The following is a 14380-nucleotide window of genomic DNA, read 5'->3' on the forward strand; positions in this document are numbered from 1 at the left end:
TCCATTAATAGGTCCTGAGAGTTACCCGTACTTATGTCTTCACCAGGATATAACACTTTCCATTTGTATACTGTTTGTAAACTAAACATCAATTGTATATAAAATCCGTATATAAATGAGTGTGTTCGGTTTAACGACAATGTGATTTCAGAGATTTAATAAACTTTCATTGTATCAACTTTTGTATTCTTACTCTATCCCATAGAAATTACAATGGTTACCGATTATCAACTGAAAACAGTAGGAACACAGATACTACAGTAAGAAACGTAAGCCAATTAAGACTTCTTGTTGACTATTACTTATCAACTAACCCTACCACACACCCTTAACATCACAATCGATTGATCACTAGGTGGTAATCAATGTCATGCATGTCAAGTCCTTCTTAGTGCTGATCGAATACTATCGATCAAGTTGCAATGTGGCTACTAGTCTAAATGGCTCGACACTGCGTGCACTATGTTGAGATACGATGGTGGTTGAAGGTGGTCAACAGGAAACCCTGGACCCGGGTTTCGTGCTACTTGGCACTCGTCAGCAAGGTGTACCTGTAATTTTGAGGGAACTGGTGCTCCCTGACGGACTCGATCCCGTGTCACTCAGAGACGTTACCACTGAGCTACTCGGGCCTATCTATAAGAAATAAGCAAACGATAATGAAAAAAACTATTCTTTATTCTCCATTGAATAAATATTAGATTATACATATATATACTACTAATGTAATACATACTACTAAATAATCGAGAGAAAAAAGAAACCTAGAAAATCTCAATAATTAAGAAAAGTCAACATGATAGAAACATAAAGATTGAACGAATCAACGTTTTTTTCTGAGAAAATCAACAAAGAGAGAAAAAAGAACTAATCGTTTCTCTCAAATTATTTACTTGGTTGATCAATACGTAATAAATGTTCAGCTATTGAAAAATAACCACGATAGGAGACAGTTGGACCATGCGTATCAAAATGACAATGTCCACAATTTGTTTGATCTTGATTAAAACAATGAAAATGTTCTAAACGTAGGCCAAGATGATGCTGGAAAAAAGGAAAAGAAAACAACAACATAAAATTAGTTTAATTCAAGAGGTTTTGTAGAGATAGCATTGAAAACCGGGGAACGCTAGACAGCCGTCTCATCATGACATATCGAAGGTAAAACATTTTTTCCACCAATATCATAGGATGACTGTCACGCTATATCAATGAACTGATTGAAGTTCGAATAATACCACTAGACACCAGGATCAGTGGTTCGAACTATGAAGTATTAGCCACGAGATCTGAAGGTCCTGGGTTCAATTCCTAATTGGGCCAAAGGCGCACATTATTAAGGAGTACAATGCTAGGACAAAATGGACACTCAGTAATGTTACATGTCTATACGATGTGGACAGAAACATGATCCTAATCTTTCAGTCGTTCTGTCAACCGTATTTGTGACCTTGAGTGTGTGTATGATAACATGTGCATGATAACGTGTCTCCATGCTATCTTGTATCTCTCATGCCTATAAGTGTTGTCATGTTTTGATAAAATCGAGTAGGTTTGTTTACCTTCACCAATCTGCATCGCTGATCGTCTATTCGCCTTAATTGATGTCTGAAACATACGTATCTAAACGTATCCTCATATTTGACATTTGATATATCATTGCTATAAACGTGTCAAGTCGGCAGAACACATATGGAGCCAATAAGGACGTATATGTTTTATTAGCATCAATATCATCCGATCATTAAAGAAGTTAGACAATAGGTATTAAAAGCGTGTCCTGATTTTCAATGGTACATTAAATGAGATAAAACTGAGACAAACACAACTGAAAATGAGAAAACATAAAAAATGGGTAAATCATTAACTGCTAGAGAATAACTTTCGTTTTTATTCGAGTCAAACTAATCATAAAGCAGTCATCCTTCTAAAGACAGACACAAAGTAAAAGTGAATCAAAACCTACTGATGGAAAAAATAGTTTACTTTCTCTCTACTGTGGAAAGTATTGACAGTGAGAAGTAGTGGTCCACTGCTTAAGGGATTCAGCTTTCAACCAGGTTTGAATGCACGCTCCATTTATTTCAGTTTGAGCACCAGTTAGTATCATTGGCTCCCTCACATCTAGAATATGGTTCATATCCGAAGTAGCTTGTGAATCAGTTAATTTATCTTTATCATTGTCAATATGTCATATAACCAGTTAGTAGAATAAACGTTCAAGTATTGAAGAGAGTTGGGCTCAAATTTCCGGTTAGATATAAACTTCCATTAATTTATTTTATTTTAAAAGATTTAGGTATATTTTTAACCCTTATAAGCTATTTTGGCAGCCTGCTTGAATATGAATATCCGGGCTACCTGTTCTTACTATTTAGATATTTCAACAAATTATCAGTGTTTTTTCCTTTGTTTTAACACATCATTATGTCTGTTAAGCTCATAACCTATTCAGGAGTGTTTATAAAAAGCTGACAACCTTTCACTGTACAAGGTACAAAAAAGTATAATCACAGACATCGTGATGGCTGTCAATATGCATTGGAAAGAATGCACATTATTCAGATGTCGATTACTGAACTGTTAACATCTAACTGGCAATCACTCATTTCCTTGCATTGTGTATAATTAGAATATAGGAACTTGAATTGACTCACTGATTTGTTTTAAGTACTATACTGACCGATAATAACATAACATCAGGGAAAAAAATCCCACACTGAATATCATTATTAACAGGTTAAATCAATTTCTTTAATTAAATATAAAGAGATATGTATGTAATAAAGGAATAATATAATCTACTTACAGGATCGTGTGAAACAGCGATTCCAACTGAGATCACAGGAGATTCCATTTCAAACATTTTAATCCAATTACGAAGTTTTTCACCTGAATCAAGAGGTTCTTGTGAGAATTCAGGCTGGAAATAAACAAAGTTGGGGGGAATCAATGTAGGCCGGTTTGAGTGCAGGCCAAAAGTAAAACAATGAAGAAAGAAACTTTGTAAACTGCAATTTCATCCTAAAGACTTATTATTAATTACTATTTTAACACATAAACATTGGTATAAAAGGACATCAAAATATATTTGCACCCCGAAAAGTAGTTGCCATTAAATTTGTATGGAGCGGAACACTGAACGGGTACCCAAACCAAATCAGGTGGTTTTCTTAGAGGGCTACTCCATGAGCCTTTGACCTAAGAGTCTGATCCACAAGACAATGGAGCAATGTAAGGAGATGGTTGCCGATGACCAACAATAAATTCATACGCATTTGTTCAGTAAGGATCCTGGACACCAGGTGCACCATTGGTTTGGAATCAGGGTTTTCCAACTCCCCTAGGTTGATCCTTAGTATCCAACCAACCCAGTTGAAGCGCCGGACATTCTCTTTTCGTCCTCTCAATTTCATAAACAACACCCTCGCCGCGAGAAGGCAGTGAGCAGAACTCTCCTGGCAGTGGCTAAATACGTGTGATCATATGAGAGCATTCCGAGAGGGGATGCAGGCCCTTCCATCCTCGGTCGTACTAGGGGATTCGAGGGCATCTTGAAGACCAGGGGAATTGACTGTTGATTTCCTTTTTCAAGACAATCCTTAGTAAAGTGAGCAATATTTGTACTAAAATGTATACAGGTATTTGCCGTAATTACGTTGAAAGACAAGACTAATCCAGTAAACGAATACTCCCATAGTTTCTTCCTTTTCTCCTAGTTACCTTGTAGGACTTATGAACAGAAATGATAAAACCCGTAAGTTGATGCAAACCACCCATTAAATAGTCTATTCGAACTTTATTTCATTTCACTTCAGCTTGATAGGCCGACTGGTAGAAGTGAATGTACCAAACAAGTCTTCACTGGGATTTCACTGTGCTAGTTCGAATATTATTCTTTTCATTAGATGTCTGCTATTCGAAAGCTCAAATACTCCTAAACTTGAGCCCCGAATAAAAGCTTTACTTTAAGCTTAATTAATGTACAGAAAACAAGGTGATTTATAGATTTACAGATGACCTAAATGTTCTAGAAGCTTCTGGAAACTCACTAAATTTGATGACCGAATATTATAAAACTACCCCATTAAAGGGTGACAACCTTTTGTTTTGAAAATGTTCTTGGTTTGATCGAACGAGATATTTTCGGTCTTTTCATGACCTGTGGAGACTTTATCGAAGAATCCTTGGAAGTTTCCAACATATAGACACATATTACACACAAAACTAGTGGTGCATAGACTACTTACGTGGATTCATATTTACTTGACATTGTAAGATATATTTACCAAGTCTAAGTTTATGTACTAGAGACCTTAATCTAAATTATTTGCATAACGGCTAGTTTATAGGAAGCGATTGAAGGAAGTTTAAACGCTCGACTTGAGCCAAGAAGTTTCTAGACCAGATCTTTATTGTGGTCATAGATGTGTACTGCCACTAGTGAGCTTCATATACTAGAATGAAACAGTTGTCTAGCTGTGCTTCACGGCTTCCAATGGCTGTCCAATTCAAGTCAAACCATGATTCAAAACATCTACATTCAACAACTTTTTCAAAGCCCCCATGGTAACAATATTATGACAATTGGAATTTTTGTTAGAAATAAAAAAGGCGCACTTACAAGTACATGATATAATGATTTGCCTTGTTCTTGAACTATAACACCACCCAAACCAACAGCATTATTTAAATGACCATATTTTACATGTAATGCTTCACGAATCATAGCATCGAATTTTCCATCACGAATACGCCCAGATACATTCAATTCAATAACCTTTATTTTAATAATAATGGGAACAACAACAACAATAATAATAATTTATGAAACATTAACTACTTCAAACCAGAATGATAATGATTAATCAGCTTACACAGTTGTGAATTTGCATGGTATAACTTGGATAGACACACATGCATATATATGCGTACCCTATTTTATACGTGATTGGTTTCTGTTGTGTCCAGGGTCTTATTTACTTATACTTATATTGTAACTACTACTGGGCTACTAAAACTAACGATGGACTGGGGTTGAAATCGGCAACTCAATAGATAAAAATTGACTGTGTTTACCCACAATTTTTGATCTAATAATGCACACCAATAAACATTACCTCATCTTGTTATATTACAGAAACTTTCTGATACATTTAGTGAATTAGATATGGACTAAATAATGAATGAGAAATCCTGATGGGACTTAGCTCCACTTTCTGAGGAAATAAACAAGCTACTGGTTTAAAATACGGCTTTATTTTCTGAGGGACATGGATCTGAATTTATGAAAGAGTTGCGCATACATTCTCAATCCGGTTAGCCAATAAAAGCTTCCTACTGAGTCTTGATATTCTTACTTAAGTAGCTGGTTTCTGTACCCGTAAAAAAAGCATACATATCAGCGGCAGAATAGAGCGGTCTTTACAGTTTTAAATTATTAATTCCATTTGTGGTAGACCGATTCTAAAATAGCTGTTATTTCACTTACTTTTAATGACCCTATTCAAACCCATACGGTACTGCTTGATGAAATATGGACTTTAACCAGTCACTACTGATTTCTTTCTTCCAACTAAGTCCACATAGAATGCATAGAAATTTAAAACAAAAATGGGGGGAAGAATTAAAATTTTAGTATGGATTATCGTTATATTCATCATTTCACTTACCGGTCCAGGTTTACCTTCACACATGAACATTTGACCTAACAAAGCAAATTTGGTATTATCAGCTTTTGTTAGTAAAGGTTTATTATTCTAGAATAACAATAAAAGATTGTCACAATATATAAAGATAATCAATTATTGAAATATATTAAAATTTTATTGAACTTAAATAAGGGTTAACAGTGAGATTTGAAAACCGTGTTTCATTCTAATACCTGGGACTGGTTAGTTAAATGCACCCCCAAATGCCCTGGTATGGTCGAGAGTGGGGAGAGTCTGCCCTCCCTCTAGAAATGCTCTCACGTGGCCATGCGTATACAGCCACTGACAGGGAAGTCCTACTCACTGCATTCTCGCACCACGGGTGTTGTTTACGAAACTGAGAGGACGAAAAGCGAATATCCGGCGCTTTAACCGGGTTGGTGGACACGGAAAGTCCACCTAGGGGAGTTGGAAAACCCTGATTCAAAATCAATGGTGCACATGGGCTCCAGTATCCTGAGGGAACAAATGGCGTATGAATCAATCGTTGGTCACCGGCTACCATGGGACTGCATCTCCTCACGATCCTCCACTGCCTTGTGGATCAGACCTTTAGGTCACTGGCTTTGGGTGGGGCCCCTTAAGAAAACCACCTGCTTCGGTCTGGGCACCCGGGCAGTATCACAGCCGTCACACAAAAGTCTGGCGCATATATATCTGGTGCCTCCTTGTACCAATATTTGTGTTTAAATAAAATAATAAAATAAATATGCACCCCCACATCTCAGTGTTCATGCCAATAATGAGACTTAAACCTAATATCTTTTTTGCTTCAAATAATGGATGCATTATCCATTGAGCTATCAAGTCCGGATAGCCACTAAGCTTATGCAATAGATGTGAATTTTATTTGTAATAGTCTGTTAAGGACTACAACTGATCAGTCTCTATTAGGCATACGTAAATTTTGAAGAAATTGCCTTACCATGACTTTTCAATGATTAGCACTCCCAATAGTAATCCATCAACCTGCACTCTTTAATATCAATAAAAAGATAGTGCGAACGACCATCAATGGTCTAGAGGTTAAGCGCTCGCGAGCGAAACTGATAGGTCCCGGGTTCGAATCTCGCGAGGCGGGATCGTGGATGCGCACTGCCGCTGAGGAGTCCCACAGTAGGACGAAACAGCCTTCCAGTGCTTCCAAGTTTTTCATGGTGATCCAGCTTTAATTAATTCAATCTCAACCATTAAAACAAAAATTTATGTTGAAAAATTAAAAAATCTACAAATAGTGAGAACATTTTTCTTTTGAATCCCAAAAAATATTTTCCCAAACCTACTACTACGAACTAGATAACTTTTAAAAAGTGAGTTGACCGAATCATTTAACTGAATACAATAACTTGTAAGTCGATTTGCTTTCCGTCTTTATTCATCAACAATTGGAAAATTGACTGACAAGAATAAATGTGTTTTTATTAACATTTAAGGGATACAATGACAACAATTCAATTGATAACCCTATCCCAAATAACAGGCTTTGGTGACTTGGACAAGTACTACGAATATCACCCAGGAAAATCCCACATTGTGCACTATATGCCGACGTGGACGATGGCTAGATAGGAGGAGAGGTGTAGTCCCAAGGTACGAAAGAAAGCAGCGAAGGACTGGCATCTGTCGGTCTGTCATAACAGGACGAATGTTGTACATACATATGTTGTCTACTATTCAACAGTCTAATACATACAACTACGAGCTACAATTCTGCTTAGAAACATTATGGATGTAGTACTAAATATTTACATGTGCACACACTGACCCAAGATCTTGAAGAATTAACTAAACTTTATTATAGCGCAAACTAGTTGAAAATGTGACATTAATTACGTATGTCTAACTACCACGTACCCAGACGTGTAATGCTAGGTGGTATTTGAACAGGTTAAAAGAAGGCTAGACATCAATTTAAGACGCTGAGTTAATCCAAGAAGTTACCAGCTACCTATTTGAACTATGTTCGTAAGTACCAGCGTCTTTAGCGAAGCAGTAAACAATTAATCAATATTAGCAAGAATGAAACCCGAATCTACAATCCCCTGTCGGATTTATCTTAAACGGTAGTCATACGCTATTGATGACAAACTAACCCTTTTACGTACAAAATTATCAATCTAAATTTAGTCCTGTACAAAATTATCGACATTTTAACTAATAAAAGGTGAGAATGCATAAATACACACTTACTTCTTTATCGTATGATCCAAATAAAGAACCATTTTTTACAACACCATTTTCAGACGAAATATTTATGACCATCTAAAAGGTAAGTAAATTGTCAAGAGAGGAAGGGAATGGATAAGTATTAAACCACAGCAAGTCACCCTAAACAACTTTCAAAATAAAAATTAAGACCGAAATTATTAGCAATTAACGAAAACAAGGACAAGAACTCAAATGCATCAACACCATGAACAAACAAAACACAAGATTCTAGGTCTTGAATTTCTTTCCGTCTGGGACTAGTTAGTCGAATGTGACCTCATCTCAGCATTAATGCTCACATTGCGACTCTAACCCGGTACCTGATGATTTGAATATTGATGCGTTATGTTCAAAACTGCTGAGTTCAGATATTCACTAATATGTTCAACGTATAGAATGTTCAGTCGTAAGGGTCAGCCCATAAATTCCCTCGTACGACAGATGGTGAAGGGCTCTCTGTCTCTCAAAATGCTCTCATATGGCCACGAGTATATAGCCACTGTCAGAGAAGTCCCACTCACTGTTTTCTCCGACCGCATGTGTAGTTTACAGAATCAAGAGGACGAAAAGAGAATGTCCGGCACGCAAATCGGGTTAATAGACACGGAGGATCCACTTAGGGGAGTTGGAAAACCCTGGTCCCAAACTAGCGGTCAACACAAACTGCAAGATCCTGAGGAAATAGGTGGCGTATGAACCTATTGTTGGTCACCAACAACCATAGGACCATATCAGCTAACGTTGCCTCACTGTCTTGTGGATTAGACTTCTAGATCAAAGGCTCAGAGAGTGGTCCCCTAGGAGAACCACCTGCCCCAAATTGGGCGCCCAGGTAGTGCCCCGTTTCACCCCCAAATTTAATGATTTATTGTACAGTGCAAAAATTAGTAACCCTCTGCACCAATGTCTATGTTTAGATAAATAAAACGGTTGGCATCACACCGCTGTTGATTACGAACGATCTATCTCCAACAGTATATTTTCAAGTACATTCAACCAAAAGCCTCAAATAAGGCGGGGACCGTATCCTGGGTCCTACTCCTAAACATGGTACAAATACTGCTAAAAACTATGAGTAATTATCAAACAAATCTGCTCAGAATGAACAACCGGCAAATTTCAATATTTAACATCAACAGGGAGGAAGCACAGTTCCTAACGAATACTATTCTAATTCACCTTAAGTAGAGGAAATTAAATGACAATTGGAAATTCCACCATAAAAAAAAACAAGTCTACAGAGGTATTTCATTTGGTTAAACCAATTCAACCAGTTGCGAACATAGGATAAATACGTCGACCAAATATTGTGTATCTATAAATTAGACGCTCTTTATCCCCACATTTACATTCAATATTTTAGATATTCAGTAGAACGAGTTACGCCTCTGAAAGAATAGTTTCGGAAATATAATGGTACCAATATTGCAGCCGACTAGTATCTGGAGCTGATTAACCTAGAAATTTCATGCCATTTTATCGATGTCCGCGAGGAATAAAGGCATGTGGCTACACATACGGTGATTTATTGGTTGCTTAAGCTAAGTTCAACTGGATTAGTGAACACAGGTACCGTATCATATGAGATTATAATAGGAATTGTATTAAGATTAACATTACCTCAGAGTTCGATCCAGTGAGAAAGAATGGTCCAGCACCAGCCCCAATTACAGCACCAGCAGCTACCCCAGCGCTTCGAAATACATCTAAAAGGTCATAATGCTTTGCCAATAAATCGGACAAAACGATACATACTTTATCCTTTTTTGGGACAGGCAAAAGGTAATCAAAGCTCCCAACATCACAAATTACTCCTTCACCACTCAATCCTTCAGAATTATGGGAATAATTCGAAAACTTAGACACCTCTTAAGGTAAGGCCATATGGTGAACTTGTCAAATCAGGACAATCAGTAATCGAGCACTTGACAGTTTTGAAACAATTCTTTAAATGACCTTCAATCGCTGAGGAACATAGCCTTAGATATTTAGATACTACCAGATGACACCTCGAGGAGAGAAGGCTTATGAAGCTTGTATAAGCTCATGACATTCAAACGACAACGCTTCGGGTGTATCGTCCAAACCAAGGTCACGGTTGACACTAAGCGCTTTCTTTTTGTCCCTTATTGAACATCTTTTTGACGAGCCTATATAAATTGTCTGATTTTCTTTCGCCCACTTCTTCTTGTTTCCATACAGTCTTAGGTCCTTAGAAATGTTCAGTGGGATTCGTTTAGCTACTAAAATGCAATAATTCCAGTCAATTCGGTAGTTATATGTGGAACTGTGTACCTAGTAATCTGAATGAGTTTATCTCACGCCGGTAGGGTTTATGGAGCTAGCAGCTACTATACTAATAGACAGGAGTTTGACAGGCTTCAATGTGAAAGAGTATGAAGAAAAAATTCTAATCCATAAGCACTAAAAGAAAGTGACTGTCTGAAGAAACAAATAAATGATAAGTTAATCACTAATGAAAACGAGTGTAAGAATAATGGGTAAACAGCGAATATAAAAGTCAAGGTAGGAATGAGTTAATTTTACGTAGTGATGAAGTGGAAGGTAAGTTATGTGACATTCATCAGGCAAAGCTAGTCAAAGAGAAAGATGGCAATCTATGTCTGTCAAGTCTCCTCTCAACGTTATCTATCGAGTGAGCTGTGCTCACTTCATCTAGAAGACCATTTAGAGTGTGAGAAACTCCTAATAAGAAAAAGAGAGAGCCTGACTGAGTTCCCGACCTTTGATATGTCATTTTTCGGGAGTTGCCTCGCGGAGCCAAATAGGGTTCTGGTACGATATTTGTGTTGAGGCAATGTGGAGTATTAAGTATATCACTTACTAATACCAGATCACTCCTGATGCTCAGACAGCCCAGCGTGACTAATCTCAAGTGTCAGAGACCATTTTTGTAAAATCTATTCTTCAACCCTATCACCGACTTCGCTCCCCTTCTTCATGCTTGTTCGACATTGTGAATATTGTTGTGAGGATGCGTGTACATTTAAGTGTCAAAAGTAATTCTGCCGTGATAGCCCACACCACCGAAGTAGGTGATCCTTGTAGGTAATTGCACCCCACCTGAGTTAGACAAGAATGATGTGTCTTAGATTACGTCGAAGTCACATCTCACAGTTAGTACCTAACGTAGACTTCCCTTTTCGCGGTAACTAGGTACTGTGGCTACTTTGGTAACCGTATAGAACGAACATGATGTTACGGAATAAATATCTTGGTAAGAGTATGTTTAAGGAACAAAGTGCTTTCAATGAAGCACGGGCTAGTCTATGGCGTGCAATCGATCAATCCACGTTAGTCATCCTTGAACTTAACGACGTTCAATAGACTGCTTACGATCAGCAGTCAAGCGTCTAACGCAAAAACTACTCAGCATGTTGAGATTTTTGTCTGGAGCTCAATGACTTTTCACTGGCCCTACAATACAACCAAATTGTCTTCATATAAAGTGAAAAGTAGCTTTCACAGTTTAGTCCACACTCTCTATGGTTTACAGTCCCGAAAGGGCATAATAGGGTTACTAAAGTTATGTGTGCCTGTTGTTTTAGGAGTAAATAATGTTGCTAACTGTTGATGATGAGAACAACAATTCAACTGTTAAAAATTTTGAATAACATAAATAGTGTGCTGTGTAGAAGAAATGGCTTAAATGAGAAAACATTACTTTACTTTCACCGTAGTTATAGCGTATCTAGACTTAAAGTTTTGTGTTAATAAGCAACAAAACGATTGATACTGTACTATTTTCGATGAACATAGCAACCGAACTGTAATCAGACCTTAAAAAGTACTTACACTTTCCGTTTGTACAGGAAACATGGCATTCCAAATAATCACCGTATACAAACAATTGAAATCGATGTATTGCCGGTGACAATATAACGATTCCAACAAATCTTCGTGACGAGAAATTACACATAAATAAAGGACTTGTAGTGTCTACTACAAATACACACTCACATAATTCATTCTAGCTTTCCAGTAGACTTCAATAACTCATGTGACCATTGAGTCATTTTCACCTTCATAATAGCTCTATTCTTCTCATAAGAAATTGTGACCTTCAGCACACATACACCTCTTATTTTCATGCCCTTCTATTTCTACGCTCATGTGTCCTGTGTGAACTTATGTGCATGTATATCACCTATTATTATGTCCAATGTCTGTCTCTTTGCCATATTACCCATTATCCATCTTCAGTTATACTAATGCTTGTATTCAGTGGTGTAACGAGTCGAAATGTTTGTCTTCTCCAATCTGCTTAATTTCCCTCATTGTCTGAGACAACGAGTGCATGAATTATACGTATCTAAAATCCATCCTAGCTATTTGACCTACCTAATTTTCCTTAAAAGTCCCTAATATCTTAAAAGACTAATATATGAGTTGAGAATATTCTTTTCAATAAATTCTCTTCAGCTTCTATAATTATATATCAACAACCATATAACATCAACAATTTTATTCTATTTAACAATCCTATATTCACATACTATAACGCTAAACGATTCACTTGGTTCCAAACCTGATCATTAGTCGGACCACTAATTTGGATATACAGTTGAAGAATTCAACGAAAACAATATTCCGTGTTCGTATATGAGTCTTCAATTTAATTTTGTTATTCTCTAATGAGAATTAATTCAATAATTATATACGAGGATTGCCATTTCAGATGTTATGATATCACCTTGGTGCTGACAGGAGAAATGTAAATCAACCCAATAACAGGATGAAACTTAGCTGCTTCTCTGTGGTGTAGTCAGCTTACTTGTAGAAGAGACCAGAGACAACAGTGAAATATACGATTGCACAAGCAGCTTGAAAAGTCTCAATATAAACAAAGGGAAATGCAAGACTCTCCGATACAATAGAGCATGCACCAATCGAATTGCACTTGAAGGAGGAGCTTTTGAGGATGTAAAAACCTTTACATATCTGGGGAGCATCATTGATGAACACGGTGAATCTGATGCAGATGTGAGGGTGAGGATCGGCAAAGCGAGAGCAGCATGTCTACAATTGAAGAACATCTGGAACTCAAAACAACTCTCTGTCAGTCAACACCAAAGTCAGAGTTTTCAGTTCAAATGCCAACATAGTTCCACTGTATGGAACGGAAACTGGAGAAATACGAAAGCCACCATCCAGAAGATACAGGTTTTTATTAATAGTTGTCTGTGCAATACACTTCAAATCCGTTGGCCATACAGTATCAGCAACAACCTACTATGGAAGAGAACAAACCAGATTTCAAAGGAGGAAGAGATCAGGAAGAAGCACTGGAAGTGGATAATAATATATTTCTGCAAAGGCGGGTACACGCCATTTTTACAGGCATGATCTACAGGTTACAACATATACTGGCTCACAGTATGCATCCCAAGCAGGGTTGATAAGTAAATATCTATAAAAGTTAGTAGCGGTTCATTCGTTTAGATATACTGCGTATTCTTCAAAATATTTTTCAGAGCGGCGTCGCGTCCACGTTACACACTAGATCCAATCTCGGCGAAAATTGCATTAATATTTTTTGTCGTGCTAAGTATTTATGTAACGCAGTCACCGATAATATACCAAAAAGAATTACCACTACAAAGCTAAGTGTCTATTTCAAGATATAGGCCTGATCATTCTTTGTAGCCTATGCCTTTTATTCACATTAAATATACTGTTCTATCTTCAGCCTAAATGTGTTCTCCATCACATATTAGTGATTGTTACGATACGATGAATCGGTATAGACAATGATGTGACTTCCACCTAAGGTCTTATAGATTAAGTCTTTTATTCGATCAGTATTAATAACGAAGTAGACAATTATATCCCTTTCTTTACCATTGATACAGTGGGACAATAGACATTGAATGTAAATGTGGTTACATATAAAATGTGAAAAATAGCAAAACTTATGGTTTTTATTTTTTCGTTACAAAAATCATTAAATATACGTTACAACAAGTTCTTGACTTATTGGGATTATTAGGTATAACAGAAAGAATAAGCTAAAATTTTCATTGAAGGCGCTGTTACTTTGCGCTGTCTTGAATCTTAACTTTTGTCCAGCTCTCTTGTAGGCATCTTTTGCTGTTCAGTCTTCTTTGATTGCTTGCTAAAAGTCATTTTTCGAATCTGCAAAGACATATATTCGACGCAATCTTATTGGAAATGATTTTATTGATTCTAATATACCGAACACTTGTCGATCTAACATTCCCTCAGCTGCTCAGCACGCCCTTTTTGCTAGGAAAACCTTTGCCCGCATAACGCAGACTGCACCGTTCGATGTATCTTGTACATCGGATATTCAAGCGGTAGATAAATCCTGTAAAATTTGGATGGTGCTTGTATTTCGGCATGATTTAACAACAGTCACTCAAAAATGCTTTCTGTTATTGACAGAAGTACGTGGTTCGGTCTGACCGGATAAACTTTGG

The 14380-nt window shown here is 37.1% G+C and overlaps 1 protein-coding gene across 1 annotated transcript; it reads right to left on the reverse strand.

Moving 5' to 3' along the window:
• Positions 1 to 885: 885 nt before the first annotated feature.
• Positions 886 to 7973, reverse strand: Smp_010620.1 (hypothetical protein; the record flags this gene model as incomplete). The annotated part of the gene is made up of 5 exons (XM_018798595.1): positions 886 to 1044; positions 2810 to 2923; positions 4625 to 4780; positions 5673 to 5759; positions 7902 to 7973. The coding sequence occupies 5 exons, from the start codon at positions 7971 to 7973 to the stop codon at positions 886 to 888; spliced, it is 588 nt and encodes a 195-aa protein (XP_018653522.1).
• Positions 7974 to 14380: the final 6407 nt, after the last annotated feature.

The sequence above is a fragment of the Schistosoma mansoni genome, chromosome 7 (genome assembly GCF_000237925.1).
Source record: "Schistosoma mansoni strain Puerto Rico chromosome 7, complete genome".
Classification (NCBI taxonomy): Eukaryota; Metazoa; Platyhelminthes; class Trematoda; order Strigeidida; family Schistosomatidae; genus Schistosoma; species Schistosoma mansoni.